This window comes from Monocercomonoides exilis (genome assembly GCF_001643675.1).
Source record: "Monocercomonoides exilis strain PA203 chromosome Unknown scaffold16-1735695, whole genome shotgun sequence".
In the NCBI taxonomy this organism is placed as follows: Eukaryota; Preaxostyla; order Oxymonadida; family Polymastigidae; genus Monocercomonoides; species Monocercomonoides exilis.
The window spans coordinates 905,547-922,512 of NW_027150561.1; the positions used below are offsets into that span (position 1 = coordinate 905,547).

At 40.5% G+C, this 16,966-nt stretch overlaps 3 protein-coding genes across 3 annotated transcripts; 2 read left to right on the plus strand and 1 right to left on the minus strand.

Moving 5' to 3' along the window:
- Nucleotides 1–1,985: 1,985 nt before the first annotated feature.
- Nucleotides 1,986–10,451, plus strand: MONOS_9728 (putative nuclear pore complex protein Nup155; the record flags this gene model as incomplete). The annotated part of the gene is made up of 2 exons (XM_067880255.1): nt 1,986–2,073; nt 2,148–10,451. 2 exons carry the CDS (start codon nt 1,986–1,988, stop codon nt 10,292–10,294), a joined length of 8,235 nt encoding a protein of 2,744 aa, XP_067729617.1. The 3' UTR covers nt 10,295–10,451.
- On the minus strand, nt 10,451–11,938 carry MONOS_9729 (Syntaxin 18; the record flags this gene model as incomplete). Its single annotated transcript, XM_067880256.1, has 3 exons — nt 10,451–10,819; nt 10,969–11,119; nt 11,190–11,938. The coding sequence occupies 3 exons, from the start codon at nt 11,936–11,938 to the stop codon at nt 10,733–10,735; spliced, it is 987 nt and encodes a 328-aa protein (XP_067729618.1). The 3' UTR covers nt 10,451–10,732.
- Nucleotides 11,939–12,005: 67 nt separating this feature from the next.
- On the plus strand, nt 12,006–16,228 carry MONOS_9730 (Conserved oligomeric Golgi complex subunit 8 (COG8)). The gene is made up of 2 exons (XM_067880258.1): nt 12,006–15,261; nt 15,492–16,228. Exons 1-2 carry the CDS (start codon nt 12,054–12,056, stop codon nt 16,007–16,009), a joined length of 3,726 nt encoding a protein of 1,241 aa, XP_067729619.1. The 5' UTR covers nt 12,006–12,053; the 3' UTR covers nt 16,010–16,228.
- The last annotated feature ends 738 nt before the right edge of the window (nt 16,229–16,966 follow it).

The window sequence follows — 16,966 nt, forward strand, 5'->3', positions numbered from 1 at the left end:
TTCTCGACGAGTTTAAAAAATTAAATTATAATAATTTACACAATTATGCATTAGTGTATAACACATATAACTATATACAAATTTTTATAAATTGTATTGTATATTTTTTGAAATAAATAATATTTATTTTTGAAAATCCGACTTTTGATGAATTTTTCTATTTTAATTAAACGATTCAATTCATCTTTTGCACACATAACCCATTTTTTCCATGATGCAAACAATTCTGGTTATTTTTTATTTTCCACAATTTGCTCTTTCTTATTGAATGATAATCTGTCATTTTTGAAAAATTTTGTCAATGGGACAACTTAAAAAATTTTTTTCATAAAATGCAGAAACATCGAACAAAAACTAACACTTGCATCAATAAATATGATAGTTATATAAAATTACCGCTACATTATAATTAATAATTATTCAGTAGGGATTTCATGAATGTTATCTGTTTTGATAATTAATGATATTTTAATGTTCATTTTCATTGAAATTCGAATAAATATTATTTTTTGAAGTCCCTGCTGTATCATTATTAATTATAATGTAGCGGTAATTTTATATAACTATCATATTTATTGATGCAAGTGTTAGTTTTTGTTCGATGTTTCTGCATTTTATGAAAAAAATTTTTTAAGTTGTCCCATTGACAAAATTTTTCAAAAATGACAGATTATCATTCAATAAGAAAGAGCAAATTGTGGAAAATAAAAAATAACCAGAATTGTTTGCATCATGGAAAAAATGGGTTATGTGTGCAAAAGATGAATTGAATCGTTTAATTAAAATAGAAAAATTCATCAAAAGTCGGATTTTCAAAAATAAATATTATTTATTTCAAAAAATATACAATACAATTTATAAAAATTTGTATATAGTTATATGTGTTATACACTAATGCATAATTGTGTAAATTATTATAATTTAATTTTTTAAACTCGTCGAGAAATATGAATTTTAAAAAAAGTCCGGGTTTATAAATCACCCTATATATATATATATATATATATATATATATATATATATATATATATATATTATAAAATAAACAAATAAATAAAATAAATAATAATGAAAACTTTATATTTACATAACTTTTGAATCAGGCCATTTAACACTCTATTTTTCTTTTTAATCTTAAAATCATCTTATGTGAAGGATAAAACTCATAATTTTCAAAATGAAGTTATTCATCTGTTGATGTTTTACCTTTAAATTCAAAAAATTTGTTTATATTCGATTTTTTCAGAATAATTATTCTTTGAAATAAGAATTTTATCCAAACAATAACCGTATTATGGTTATGATCAAAAATGGAAAATGAGCAATTTTCTCTTATAACTGCAATTAGATTTTTAAATGATATAATTGAAATCGAAGAGAATACACCAGATTTGGCATCATATATGTCAAATAGCACTCAATCATTATTCTCACAAATTGATGTTTGATTTTATTTTTTTGTCTTTGTCTGAAGTCTACAAAATTAATCATGATTTTTTCCAACATTTTGGTGAATCACATCAATTACTTAATAGATTCCACAATTTTCACAAAAATGTTTTGTTGCTTTTCCGAGTATTCTGAGGGATTCACTAAAATGTTAGCTTTTATTCTATTTCTTTTTGACGAATCATTTGCTTATGATCTAAATTTATTTAAATGATTGAACATTACGTATATTATAGCATCAAATACGAAAATTGGTATTTTTCCATCTATTAATCGAATTTGGGCGATTTCTGGAAGAAGATTTTTTCTGTGGAATTATCTTGATGGGTTTGAGATTTTATATGGTTTACTTTGCACTTTTTCAAAATCTTTGTTATTTTAAGGCAAGATTTTTGCCATTATGATCATGTTCACAAACCAATTGTGTTGTGTCACCTAGCTGCACCAAAGCAAAATATCTTCACTGATGATATAAAGTATTGCTTTAAATACTTCCATTTTCACAAAATGATATTTTTTTTTCTTTGAGGTACGTTATGGTTTTGGTAACCGCAGATAACATCAGAATTTTTGGAGTTTCTTTTTCTGATGGAACAATTGATGGAGCGATCCAGATAGTCGAAAGTGTGAATCTGAATTATTTTCAATAAAACTCTTCAATTTCGAATGATAATTTATTCACACATATTCACATTTAGCTGATCTTTCTACATCCACAGACGGAGTTTATTTTCGATCAGTTGGATCGTTGCCGAATGGGAGAATATTCTTTGGAGGTGACGACAACTGCGTTCACGAGCTGCTATACCGCAAGCAAAAAGGCTGGATCCGCGGGCGCTGCACACTGAAGAACAGAACGCGTCCGCACTGGAAGGATTACCTGCCGCGGCGACCGTCGCTCCCATCGTTTCTGTGGGTGGATGCAGAACGAGAAGGAATCGTGCAGCTGGTTGTGGATCCGCTCCGGCACACGCTGGCAACGCTGGGCAGCCGCGGGACAATCACTCTGTACGACCTGGGCGTGTCTGCCTCACCAACTGCATCGACATGCCGGAAGGTGTCTGCGATGCCGCTGAAGAAGCAGATTGAGCGGATGAAGAAGATCCACTCATCGTCTGACCTGCTGTTGGACTCGCTGCCACCACAGGCGCTGCAGCCTGTCTCACTCCACGTCATCAACCGCTCAGAGAGTCAGGTGTGGGCACTCGCTGCCGTCACACGCTGCGGCGTAAGGCTGTTCTTCTCGACGCTGTCGTGGTCGGTGAAGAAGATGCAGATGCTTGAGCTCGATGATGGGACAGGTGCAGATGCAGGTGGATCAACTGAGTCGCTGATGGCGCGGTATCTGATGAAGCAGCGGATGGAAGGGCTGAGCGACACAGGGAGCATGTTCCCGTCGTATGGCGCACAAGAACAAGACCGAGGAGGAGGAGGAAAAGGGGCAGGTTCTTCGAGTGTGGTGAACATCTCACCGTTCTCGTCGCTTTCGTCGTATTCGCCTGTACTGAGGGAGTATCGCCCTGAGAAGCTGAAGCTGATGCATGCACAGCTGCCTCCGGTGAGGGCACTCTCTGAATATTTCTCGCCAAACATTGCTTCTTCAGCAGCTGCGTCTGGAATGGAATCTGACCAATCTTCTGCTTCTGCTTCTTCATCCGCTTCTTCCTCTTCTGTTCCTCTCTCTTCCACATACGCACCTCCACAGTCCTCTCCGCTTCGTCCATATCCCTCTTTAGATCCAGCCATCTCATCATCTCCATACAACCCCAATTATCCTTCTTCTTCCCCTCTTTCTTCTGTCTCCTCTGAGTACGTTGTGCAGAACGAGACTGTCAACTTCAATGATGTGCGGACTGCCTTCATCTCATCCGGCATTTCTCTTATTTCAGACAAGCGATCGCGCGATTCTGATGTTCTGTTTGCGCTGACAACAACACCAATGGCCCAGTCAACTGCAGCAGCTGCTGCTCAAAGCTTCCATTCATTTCCCTTTGTATCTCAGCAGAATTCTTTCGTTTCTTCCTATCCATCTTCATCTTCTGCTTTTCCACTTCCACCACCACAATCACAATCAAATTCCACACTATCATCCACAACTTCCTCATTTCAGCCACAAACATTAGGTTTCTATCCATCCCCCTCCGACTACGGGAGCCATCTCACTCTCCCTTTCGTCCCCTTCCGCCCGCAAGACGACCTCGCCAAGCGCTTTGGCAAGGCCTCCAGCCTTCCCATGCTCTTATCCTCTTCTGGTCTGCTTCTCAATGAGTCAGCCACAGCCATCCACCCCCCATCTCCAGTGCTTGCCATTGGAGAGGTGCCCTTGTCTGTGTCACTAGCTGCCACATCTGACCCTGCCATCAGCTGGTTCTTGCTGCTGCGCCCGTGGCTGAGTCTGCCGTCGCCAGGTATGAGCCGCTTGTCCACGCTGCAGCGTCTGCAGAGGGTGTACGAGGAAACAAAAAGGCAGATGAGATTCCGAACAGAAGTTGGAGCAGCCGGTGGAGCGCAGGGGAGTGTGGATGTGATGTCGATGTTTCCGAAAGCACGTGTTTCGTTCCAGAACGCGTTTTTGGAGGCGAATGGAGGAAGTGGCAGTGGAGGAATGGGAATGAATGGAGGAGCAGGAGGAGGAGCAGGAGGAGGAGGAAGGAGGAGAGAAGAGCTGATGATGATGCGCCGACAAGACAACGAGGATGAAATGCAAGCGTTTGACGAGGTGTTCTTCACCCCTTCGATGTATTCCCTGTCCGCATATCTTCCGTTCTACTCCTCTCCCACCAGCATCGTCCCTCCTTATCTTCTTCCCCAAGCCTCTTCAAAGACTGCCCGTGTATCCATCGTGCGGCAGCTGCTGAATGCGTCTTCAGTGACACATCTTGTCTCTCAGATGCCCCACCCACCCCGAGCAATCGACCATCTCACACAGCACTTGCTTCCCCAGAGGATGCTGTTTGCACTCACTGGGCAAGGAATATGCATCCTTACATGCGCCAGGCCGATGGACAATGTTGCTGCTTTGCTCAATCGCATTGCTGATTCACAACAAAAACTGCAGTCGCAATCGCAGGCAGCTGGTCAGATACTTCCTCCACAACAACAACAACAGCTGCGTCAACAAGGAATGTTTACGAGACAAGACAATTCGCTTTCTCTTTTGCAATCAACCTCTTCTTCTTCCAATCCGAATTCGAATTCCAATTCCTTGTCTGTTGACTCACTGCGCAGTGCCACCAACTCGTATGGTCCGTCTGAAGTGTGCCACATGATTCTCCGCTTGCTCTGCTCTCCACAGCCGCTGGCATCAACCGCCCCTGCTTCTCTTCCTCCGCCACCTCCTCCACCTCATCTGCTGTCGTTGATGTCAGTACAGGAACAGCTGAATGGAGGAAGTGATGGTTCAGACATTGGGGGTGAGGAAAGATATGGCAGAGAAGCGATGGATGAGAGGGAGAGGCAAAGAGAAAGTGAGATGCAGAGGAAGATGATGGGTCAGTCGTCGCAGTTTGGAACGAGGCATTTTGGCGGCTTGGGGGCGAAGGAGCACAAGAGACGGTCGCTTTTGCTGGCACCTTCTTCATATTCAAACAAGTTTTCATATTCTTCTTCTTCTTCTTCTCCATTCTCTTCATCATCTTCTTCTTTCTCATCCAAAGACAGACATTCATCATCATTTCACCAAGGAAACTTCAATCAAAGCATTTCTTCATATTCTTCTTCTTCCTCCTCTCCTTCTTCTTCATTCCCACCTCAATCACTTGCCATCCGCACTGAACCTATCGTCCTCTCCTGCCTCGATCCAATCGTCTCTTCTTCTCCTTCTTTGACTTCAGCTACTGCCTCCTCCCTCTGCCTCAAGGCATTCATGCTTCTGGGTTCTTCTTTCTCCTCTTCGCTCCTCACCCTTTTGGATCCTCATTCTCCTCCTCCTCCTCCCCCCGGTGCTCCCTTCACTCCCTCCTCAGCCAATTTCCCTGCTGCTTTGCTTATGCATTCCGTCAGCCCTGCCTCTCTTCTGTGGAACAATTCGTATGTCGCTGACTTGACTCATTCTGTGATTGCGACGAGGTACTTTTCGGCTGCTCACAACGCGCTGTTTTTGTATCTGGCGCGGTCAATTGCACCCCTCTGGAACATGCCATTGATGCTGTTTATGGTGGCACCTTCTTCTTCTTCTTCTGGTTATTCATCTGGAGTTGGAGATGAGAATAAAAGAAAAAGTGGGGTTAATAGAGAAAGAAATGTGTTTGGTGGATATAATCAAGAAGGAGAAAAAGAACGAGAAGGAAAAAAAGGTGAAGGAGATGATGAAGAAGAAGAAGAAAAGAAGAGGAAGCGAAAGGAAGCGAAAGCACAAGAAAGGAAGTGGAACAAAAGAGGAAGTGTGGATGCGATTCTTTCATTGCTTTCGTGGGGAACAGAACTTGAACAACTGGATTCGACACTGAAGGAGAAAGACATGTTGAACTATCCAAATGTGTTTGGGAATGAGGTGAATGACAAAGAGGAAGGGAAAATTTTGTCGTTGAGATCGATTTTGAAGAGGAAAAGAGACGAAAATGAGTTGGACGGAGGGTTTGGGGAAGGGGAAGATGAAGATGAAGAAGGAGAGGAAGGAGAAGGAGAAGGAGAGGAAGATGATTGGGATGATGTGATTGGAGAAGACAGCTGGCTGTGGAAGGATTCAGACGAAGAAGACAACGAAAACGATGGCGTTGATGGCAATGAATCAAAAGAAAGGAAAGAAAAAGGAATAAATGCCAATGGCAGAAAAGAGAAACGAAAGAGGAAGAATGGCAAAGAGGAGATGTCTATGTTTTCGACAGGAAGTGAAAAGCGACGCAGAATAAATGAAACTGAATATGAAGCTATTGAGAACGAGGCAAGCAAGAACGAAAGGGCAAAGCAGAAGGAGCTGCAGGAGCTGGACGAGATCGTTCAGAGCGAAGAGGCGAAGAAAGCGAAGAAAGAGGCAAAAAGGCGGATGAGGTTGCTGAGGCAGCAAATGATACGAGAACAGATCCGCACAGCCGACCTGCCGTCTTCCTCGCCCATTGGCTCGCTGCCTCCTGCTTCTCTTGTCTCGTTCCTGCCTCCGTCTTCACTTGGATACCAGAATGGATTTGATGGAGGAATCGGAAGAGCAGGAAGAGCAGGAGGAATAAGAGGAAGTGAAAGAGGAGGGAACTTGCCAAACAGCTTGTCAAATGTGCAGCATTCAGACGATGTCTTCCACAGCTTCCTGGGCATCAGCGGATCAGGTGCTGAATCTTCATCCTTTAACAATTCTTACCCAAGCTCTTCTTCTTCAAACCCATTTGCCAATTCTCGTTGCTTCTCTTCTTCTTCCTCTTCTTCATTCTCTTCATCTTCTTCTGGTTTGTCTTCCATGTTCTCTATCTCTGACGAGTCATCTGCGTCTGTCCCTGTCACGGTCACTCTTCTTGTTGAGCCTGCTCTGTTAGCATCGCTCGCGCAGCCACTTGCTGCTTTGCTGTATTTGATATCAGGACAGAGGAGGTTTGCTTCGTATCTGTTTGCGTGCAATGGAGAGAAAGATGAACAAAATGCGAATTCTTCTTCTTCTTCATCGTCTTCTTCTTCTTCTTCTTCAGCTTCTTCTTCCTCTTCTTCCTCATATTCAAATTCACATGCATACAACAAACGAAGAAGAAACTGCTTTTCTTCTGCTTTTTCATTCCTTTCACCGAATTTCATGTCTTCTTCCTCTTCTTTTTATGCTCCCTCAACAACAACATCATCATCATCGTCTTCTTCTTCTTCCTCCTCATCCTCTTCTTCCTCTTCCTCTCCTTCTCCAATTTCATACACCTACACCGAGCAAGACTCCCTCTGCGCTTTCTACTCCATCCTCTCCCGCTGCTACGAAGGTATTCTTCTTGTTCTCCTTCTTTCTGAGCTGAACATCCTAACCACATCTGAATCACCCAAGCAGTTAACTCTTTCTCTTCCTGTCTCTTGCCTCAGGCACCCTTCAAGCATGCCTTTCCACACACACACATCGCTTGCTTATCCTCTCCCGGCTGCCACTCTGTTTTCTCCCACACCTTCTTCTTCTTCCTCTTCCTCTTCCTCTTCTTCTTCTTCCTCTTCCTCTTTTTATAGCAGACTGAATGTGAATGCTTATTATCTCACTTTTCGAGATCTTATTGCAACATCAGCAGGAGCAGCAGTTGCACAGTCGCTGATCATATCTTCACTCATGCGTGTCTTCCAAGCTCCTCAAGGCAATTCAAGCTTCAATTCTTCTTTGTCTTCTTCCTCTTCTTCCTCTTCTTTCTCTTCCTTCTCTTCTGATGATCACGACAGCACCCCACTTGAGACAGCAGATACGCTGAGCACCTCCTTCACTCGCTTCTGCCCATCCTTCTTCCCACCAGGCGATGTGAAGCTCTGCCACACCCTCTCTTTCCTTCAGATGGTTGCACAGGGCCAGCTGAGGGAGAGCGAGCAAAGAAGAGAGAAAGAGCAGAACATGCTGAAATGGAATGCGAATGGTGATGTGTTCTGCAAACAGAACGGAACACAGCAGGAAGAGGAGATAACACTACAGGACGCAGAAGCTGCTGTTCAGATGGTTGCCAGCCAATTCCAATCGAAAGAGCAACAAATGCAACAATTACAACAAGGCAAACAAGAACAAAGCAAACATAACAGTCAGCAACATCATCAGAATGATTCATTGAATTCTTCATTTGATGCACAAAGCGCTGAGCCGTTGTTCCGCCGACGTGCTCCTGCCAGTGGAAGATTTCTGGTCTCTTCTCGCAACACAAACGATGCTCCAAAACGCGTCTTCTTTGACGAGCCAGCAACTGAAGAAGGAGAAGAATCAACAACAAAGGCATCATCTTTCTCCTCCTCCTCATCATCTTCATCTTCATCTGCTACCAATTCTTTTTCTTCTTCTTCTGGTTATCAATCCACACAAAGCTCTGATCTCCTCCTGTTACTCCCATCCCACAAGCCTGACATGTACACAAGCAGCAGGAAGTTCCCAATGGATGCTGTAGAGCGCTTTGTGAAGCAGTCTTCTCCTCAGATGTTTATAAACAGACAAGCCAGAGCGATTCTGCTGGCAGCGTGTGTGCATCTCCTGCGTGAGTGTGCCCGCTCTGTCTCTCTCTCATTCTTCTGCCCTCTCTTCTGTGCGCTTTCTTTTCCCACAGCTTGCATTCCGCTGGTTGATGCGAAGATCAAACTGGCTGATCCGAATGAGCTGGCTCTGAAATGGCACAAGAACAAGTGCCCTTCATCGGATGTGGCGGGGGCTGAGGCATTCAGAAGAGTGAGGGATCTGCACTGGTGGGTGACATATGGCATGGAGTCCGCGCTGTCGCACAAGGAAGCGATGCAGGAGAGGCAGATCGAGATGGAGAGAGGGAAGGCGAAGATGAAGACTATGACGATGATGGCTGGGAGGGGAATGCAAAATAGAAGTGATACTGAGATTGGCTCAAACACATTGCAACAACAGCAGCTGCAACAGCAAGCAGCTTCGGCTTCAGCTTTGTCCAGCCAGATCCAGTCATCCGCCGAGCTTTTGAAATCCACCGACATTTTCCAGCATCTTCTGAAGCGGGACGACCAGCTGATGCATCTTTCTGTGTACCGCTGGGCTGCCTCGCGTGGCTTCCTCCGCTCTGTCCTTGTCGGCTTGGACTCTCCTTTCATTGTGGAGTTCCTGTGCTCTGCCGACTGCGGCGACCAGGACGCGCTGTGGGAGCACTATCTGAGGAGAGGAGAGTCTGAAAAGGCGGCGGCGGAGCTGATGCGGCTGGCGGCAGACAGCAAAACGCGGCTGAACAGCGACTCGATGGCACATTTGTCGCAGGCATCGGGCTCTGTTTTGGCAGCAAAGGACGAATTTGCATCGACTGGAAATAATCTTCTGGCACTGCGTGTGAAGTACATCACACTTGCAGCTGGCTGTCTTTCTGCTGCTTCAAACACGTCCATCTCAAAATTGCAGGACTTGAGGGCGCGTGTGAGTGTGGCGCATCTGCAGCAGACTCTGCGGCAGGAAGTCGAAGAAGAGCTGCGAGCAATGGCAGACACCCAACAACACACAGCATTGGAGCCATTGCTCACCACAGCACTGACAAAACTCGACTCCCAGTTGTACGACTCAACCGAGCTCTTCACACAGTTTGCGGTTCCTCTATCGCTGTGCTGCTCTGTTTTGCTGCTTATGCAGAACGCTGGGCAGCTCAGCCAGGAGCTGATACAGGCGACGTGGGACGCTGTCCTTGAGAAGGAGATCAGCAGAGCACCTTCATTGATGCATGTGGCACCAAATGTGTCGGCAAGGATCATTCAGATCGGGTCGATCCTGTCGGCAAACGCATCATCGCTTTCTTCAGCTTCTTCAGGACAGTCGCTTTCGGCTGCTTCGGGATTTGCTCCTTCTCCTTCTCCTTCTCCTGCTACTTCTGCTGCTGCATTCACTTCATCCTCTTCTTCCTCTTCATCATCATCATCTGCTTCTTCTTCCTCTTCCTCTTCACTCCCGTCTGTTCTATTCCCTGTGTTCCATTTGCTCGACCGTCTTGAGCGCATCTCTCTGCGCCTGTCTCAACAAGGCGTTGCTCTTCTGTCTGCCACCTGGGCAGCTGATGCACTGATCAGAACAGGAGTAACCAAAGAGGAGGTTTTGCTGTCACTTCGCAATCTGCTTGCAAATGGCGATGCAGCGCTGAAGGAGCTGCAGGGTGTGAGGGAGCCTGCGGGCTCGCTGGCATTCTGGGGGCAGCCGATTCCGCGCAAGCATCTGCTGAGTCTTGTGGCACTGCTCTCGGAAGAGAATGTTCCACAGGCTCTTTAGAAAAGAAAAGAAAATTAAGAAAATAATTAAAAAAATAAAAAAGGAATTAAATTTATTTCACTTCACAGAATTATTTGATAAGAAAATGCAATTCACTAAATTAGAATATTATTTTTTTTCATGGAAAAAGTTAAATATAAAAAAAAGATAAATTTAATGATTGGGCTCCTTGATGAATTTTGTTGCTTTACAAAATTTTTGAGTGAGATGGAAGAACACAAACGGAACACCATAAAATAAAAATTATAAAAATTACTAAAATGTTTTTTCATTCAAGAAGAAGAGGAGAAGGAGGATGAAGAAGATGGAGAAGAAGGGGAAAAAAAAAATAAAAATAAACACAAAAGCAACAATAAAAAGAGACGAATGGAAACACAATTACTTTAAATATGTGAGAGTGTGAAATGTATAAGAAATGGAAGAAGGAAGGAGTTATCTTCACAAGAACTCCTTCAACAAGAGAGATAAACTGAGGAAGATGTACAGATACGCAAACCAACGACGAATGGACCAGCGTTTTGATGCCTATTTTTGAAGATAAAACGAAAAATTTTGTGCAAAAAAATGTTTTTTTTTATTTTTGAAAAAGAAAATTGTAAATAGAAGTCGAAAATAAGAAATATAAAGCAACAAATAAGGAATAAATAACTGAAAATTAATAAATTGTTTCAAACCTTTTTTATGAATCTTGTTCCATCTTTCACTAAATCTTGTGATGTGTCTGTCAAATATGATATCAAATCAGTTTTTTCTTTCTGTTCCACGATCTGAGTCAGCAAAATCTGCGACAGCTCACTAATCTCTTGTGCAGTTTGTGCTGTTTTCCTATTTAAAAAATACATCAATTCACATAATATAATCAATCTCAAATACTTTTGGAAAAAAAATTACATACTGGACAATTTCAAGATGGTTATAAAGTTCATGTGCAACAAGTTCATTTTCAGCCATCAAATCATTCATTGAAGTTGAAGAAGGAAGGTCATCATCATACGAATACGAAGACCCTCTTTGCTCTTTCGGTTTTGGTTTCAACTTTTGTTCTGGTGGACGAGTAACAAGCTTCGGAGGTGCTTTCAACGCATATTTCTTTTTTCCTTCTTGTGCAACAATCGGTTCAAATCGAAAAGCAGCTTGTCTTTTTCTATCAACGTTTGTTCTAGCTTTTATAAGCGAATCGAGCATGTTCACTGAATCGCTCAGGTAATCAAGGAGATAACTGGTGATTTCAGAACGAAATGTTACAATATCAATAAAAACACTCATCTCATCAAGCTTGTCTTTTTTTGTTTTGAATATTGAAAATATCACTTTGCCTCTTGTTTTATCAACAAAATCTGCTAAATCAGAATTAAGCTTGTCAATTCTGATTTTCATATCACGGAAAAATTCCTTCCATTTCAGCGCAAACAAATCTCGATCTCTTTCTTCCATGGGCTGAATAAATCCAGTTGGAAATGAATACACATTTACAAAAGAAGCAGCATTGCTAAGAATAATTCCTCTTTTGAAACGGATTTCATCAAAAATCTTAACAGCTTCTTCCATGAAAGTATCTGCTTCAACAATTCGTGGACTAGGTTCTGATATTTCGACTTTAGGATGCTTTGCGCATATTTCTTTAAATAATTGTGTTCGATCCATTTAAAAAAACGATAAAACAAATTCGATATAGATCGTTTTACCATAAGCGTAATTATTAATTCACCCACAATAAAGTTGTCATTACAAAAGAATTAATAATTTGAAATCTGCTGTTATGACTTCTCACAAGCCTTCATATAATGAAATTCTGAGTACACCTTATAATGTACTACCAGAGAAATTGGAAGAGCTGAATTCAAGGACAAATTTCCTTACGCAGCAACTTCGACAAATAACTTTGTCAAATTGCGATTTATTTATGAGAATGGATTCAACTATTTCGGATGTTCAACAGCAAGTTTCTTCAATAAAATTTTCTTCCGAAAAATTTACAGGAATATTAAATAATCTGAAAAGTCTGAAGAAGACTTCGGAAGATATATCAAAAAAAGATAGTAATTTATCTACAAATGAAATCTTAAATATGCTCAATCACTCTCACGAAACTTCTTTGATTTTATCGATTCCAAGTAAATTGAAAAGCTATATCAAACAAGAACAATGGGATAACGCTCTTTCTCTTATTGCAGTTCTTCCAGATTTACAGAAGAAATTAGCAGCACAACAATGTCTCCAACCCCTCATCAAACAGTGCAATGAAATTGCCGAAGATTTTAATTCGATATTGTTGAGTAAACTGTCTTTTCCAATGAAAGAGAATTCAAGTAAAGGAGAAGCTTTATCACGATCTTCTCTTTCACAGACATTAAAGATCATCACTGTTTTAAGGAAGTTAAAAAGAAGTTCTGAAGAGATAATTTCCTCTGCATATTTAAGTGGGCAGACAACTTTTATTGCGAATTCAATCGCTCAATTACTGAGAATTGGCCCTCCTCAAGTTACCTCTCAAAAATCAAGCACATCACTATCATCATCTCCTTCAACTTCAAATGTACAATTCAATGGAACAATTTCTTCTTTTCAGTCAATTATACCTTCACTTTGCAATGCGGTGAATAGCATAGTTGAGCAGACTTTGGAGCAGCATTCAATTCTGTTTGCAGAAAGAGCAAGAAACGAGAAAAAACAAGCAATAAATCATTTTCGTGAGTCTTATGAATTAAACAGAGAAAACGAAAGCAAAAGCAATTACACTTCAGCAATTGGTGTTAAAAGCTCTCTTTTTTATCCAGATCACTTCAATTTTGGCGTTCCATTGAAAAACAACAAAACCAGTCAAACCTCGTCTTCTAAAGCCCAATCGAATAAATCAGCCACATTAAATTCAGCTGCTTCTCTGCTGGAACAAACAGAGCAATCGCTATTGTCCGAATTGCAGTCACAAAGCAACCCAGAATGCATATTAGAACTTCTTCCTCAGCCAAAAAAATTACAAAATCCAGAAACATCACAATTTTCTTCAGAAAATATAACTTCTCCTTCGTTTTCAGTCATTTCTCGTTCACAGGCTGTTGAATCGCCATCGCAGCAGGCCAAAAAATGGGCGGTGGCACAAAAAGAACAGCTGATTCTTTTGCTGATTCACATTCTTCATCCACTTCTGCTATTTGCATCTTCTCAAAAGAATAAGAGTCATCCACAATCGGCTTCATCATCATCATCATCTTCTTCTTCTTCTCCTACATCCGCTTCTTCTTCTTCCTCTTCCCCATCCTCTTCTTTTTCCCCTCCTTCTTCTGCCTCAACTTCTGCTTCCTCCTCCTCTTCTTCCTCTTCCTTTTCCTCTTCCACTTCTTCTGATGAAGTGCAACTTTCTTCTTTAACATCCAAGCAAGTTATCACAGACATGTTCAGCAGATATGGAAATGCAATCTTCAACTACATAAACGACGACTCTAATCACCTCACTTCTTCTTCTCCTCAAACATCTTCTTCCCCTTCCTCTTCTTCTTTCTCTTCTTTCTCTCTTTCATCATCATTGTCATCATCATCATCATCATCATCATCATTATCTTCTTCTTCTTCTTCTTCTTCTTCTTCTTCTTCTTCTTCTTCTTCTTCTTCTTCTTCTTCTTCTTTTCCCTCTTCTTCTTCCACTTCCACTTCTCATTCATCTCCTTATGACCGCATCATCATCCCTCTCTCAATGCTGTGTGCTTCTTCTTCTCCTCTTTCTCATCCATTTTCCTGGTTTTCCTCGCTTCTTGCTTCTCCTCCTCATCGCAGCCCACTTCGCTTTCATCTTCCTTCTTCTCTTTCTTCTTCATCTTCTACTTCTATTTCTTCTTCCACGTCATTTAGCTCTTCTTCTATTGGAATAAGTTCATCATCATCCTCTTCTTCATCATCGTCTTCCTTTTCTTCTTCTTCAATCAATCTTTCATTGCTATCTTCTATTGATCCTTCTGCTTCTTCCCTTGTAATTCTTGTTACTCGCCCTTCCTTAACATCATCATCTTCTTCTTCTTCCTCCTCCTCCTCTTCTTCTTCTTCCAATTCGATTTCTCTTCTTTCCACTCTTTTCTCGCCAAGCGCCTTGTTTTCAATGTGTTCCTCTTCTTTGCCTTCTCATCTCTCATTCTCTTTGCTAACTTCACTTGTGAAGGGAATAAATTCTGTACATTTCCGTTCATTTCCATTAACGTCAAATTCTTCTCCTTCTTCTTCTTCTTCTTCCCTCTCCTCTTTCTCTGCCAGCTCCTTCTCTTCTTCTCCTTTTCTTCCCTTCTGCAAAATTTCTCTTATCCAACTTTTCGACGTGTTTCTTTCGTCTGCGCTGATCCGCCTCAACCGCTCGCTTCTTTCGTTTGATTGGGGCTCTCCTTTGCTCAAAACATCATCTTCTTCTTCTTCTTCCATTTCTTCTTCCTCCTCCTCCTCCTCTTCTTCTTCTTCTTTTGATTCAACACAACAAAATGATAACTTTGATGAAGCAGATTACAATCACAATAGCAATAACAGCAATAACAGCAATAACAATAGCACAGAAGAGTCAGATGTTCGCTCTTCTCTTTTTTCTCTTCCTCCTCTTCTTCTGCTCTCGCAAATATTCTGTCTGTTTTTTGACGATCTTACTCATTTCTTCAATAAGCTCTTTTCATCATCATCTTCCTCTTCCTCTTCTTCCTCTTCCTCTTCTTCCTATTCCTTTTCTTCTTCTTCTCCTTCTTCTTCTTCTTCCTCTTCTCCTTCCTTGTCTCTCTTCACCTCCTTTCTGAAGCTCTTCTCGTGTTTCCTTTCCTCTGCCTCTGCCATCATCCTCCATTCTGCTGCCTCTTTCTTCGCTGTGAATGTCATTGGACTCATTTCTGCCCCAGACTCTGAAGAAAACAGCAGCCAAGCAGAAAAATGTGACCACAGCAAGTTCATCCCGATTATCCCTCCACACCCAGCGATTCCACAGGTGGTGGGCGAATGGCACGGTTTGTGGGATTGAAGAAATGTGTTTTTATATTTTGTCTTGTTTTATTTTATTTTGTTTGTTTGTTTATTCGTTTCTTCCTTGAAATTGTTTCTCATTTGTTAATTTTATTTAATCATTTAAAAATTAATGATTTTCTATTTTGATAATTTAAATTTAAAACGCAATTTTTCATTTATTGAATCTTTTATCTTTTATTTTTATTGTTAATTTATTTGTTTCTAAAAACAGATATTGCAGTCAGGTTTATCTCCAGAGCACCTCCTTCTCCTCTTCTTTCTATTTCTCCGATTCTCCGTAACTTCCACTCCGCTCCAGAAACTCCACAAAACGAAGGAATAGAGCAGCCAAGCGAGTCAGTCAGTGCTTCTCCTTTGTTTTCAGCTTATCTTCCAGCGTTTTCTGCTTTTATCACCGCTTTTATCTCTAATCTTTGCCCTTCTCTTCTTTCAATGCTTGAAAGAGCATTTGCTCCAGTGTCTTCTCAGGCTGCTGCGCTGCTCAATCAAAAAATGAGGAATGAAAAATCAGAAGAAAAAGGAAATTCTTCACTTGATCTTTTATCTTCATTATGGCCTCAATCAATCATTTCTTCTCAATTAGATTCGATTTTTGCTCCTTTCCTGAAGGCAACAACTCAGGAAACAGAAGAAAACAGCCCATTTTTCACTGACGACTGGGATGAACTTGCACGCGAGTTGGATGAGACAGATTATGCTCCATTATCAGAACCATCTCTGACACTTTGATCAAATTTATTTTGAGAAATCAAAAGATTGATCAGATTATTTGATCAATTAAATTTTGGATTTTTATGATCAAAATTAATTGTTTCTTTGAGTTTATTCTTTAACATGATGTTATGAGTGAACTTATTTAGAAATATTTTTTGGAATTTATATGTTTTAGTTGGTTTTTGTTGGAGATCTTTGTTTATTGTTTCATTCTGAATGAAAATTTACATGCAACATATTATGAAACTCTTTTTCATTGAAATTAAAATTAAAAGAGAAGTGAATTTATTTGGCAAAGGAACATTAATATAAAGTTAAGGTATGAAGAGAAGAGTGACTTGTTTGATTTGCATTTTGCGAACATTTTGAACTTCAATGAAGAAATATATATCAGCGATGGGCGGACTGATTGTACGTGCATGAAAATGTATCGTGCAAAAGGAGACCGTACAAACTCCTTGTGCTTTTAGCGCAGTGAAGATGTTAGCTGAACTGAGAACTTTCTTTAAATTTCTAGATATTTATTTATAATAATTTTATTTTTTTCTTTTTGCAAATCATTAATTCTTTTCCTCTTATATTTCTTTCCATTAGATATTTTTCTGCTGTATTTTTCTTCGTGTTTTTCATTTCATTTTTTAATGGACAAACAAGAGATAAACAAAATTTGTGGTATTTTTTTTTTAATGAAGAAAGATTTAAGCTTCAAATGCTATTTATTCTGAATGTTCACCGTTAACAACCAAAGGATTGGTGTTATTGAAGAATCTTCATTTTATAAAGAAAACGAAGAGAATTTAATAAATACAGTATTGCTCACTTTTTTCATGAGAAACATTTCAATTTACACTCTTCAACTGTCAAGTTCGAAGCAATGTGAAGCAAGGATGAACGCCAATCAAATTATTTCTTAAAAAAATAAGAATTTCAAATTGTTTTGTTTTGAAAAATACTTTTGCATAAAAACCAAAA

Bases quoted from the DNA above. Each gene is read 5' to 3' on its own strand.
- MONOS_9730 (XM_067880258.1), top strand. From the start codon at position 12,054: ATGACTTCTCACAAGCCTTCATATAATGAAATTCTGAGTACACCTTAT. The intron at 15,262-15,491 runs GTTTGTGGGATT...TTCTAAAAACAG, and splicing joins GGTGGTGGGCGAATGGCACG to ATATTGCAGTCAGGTTTATC.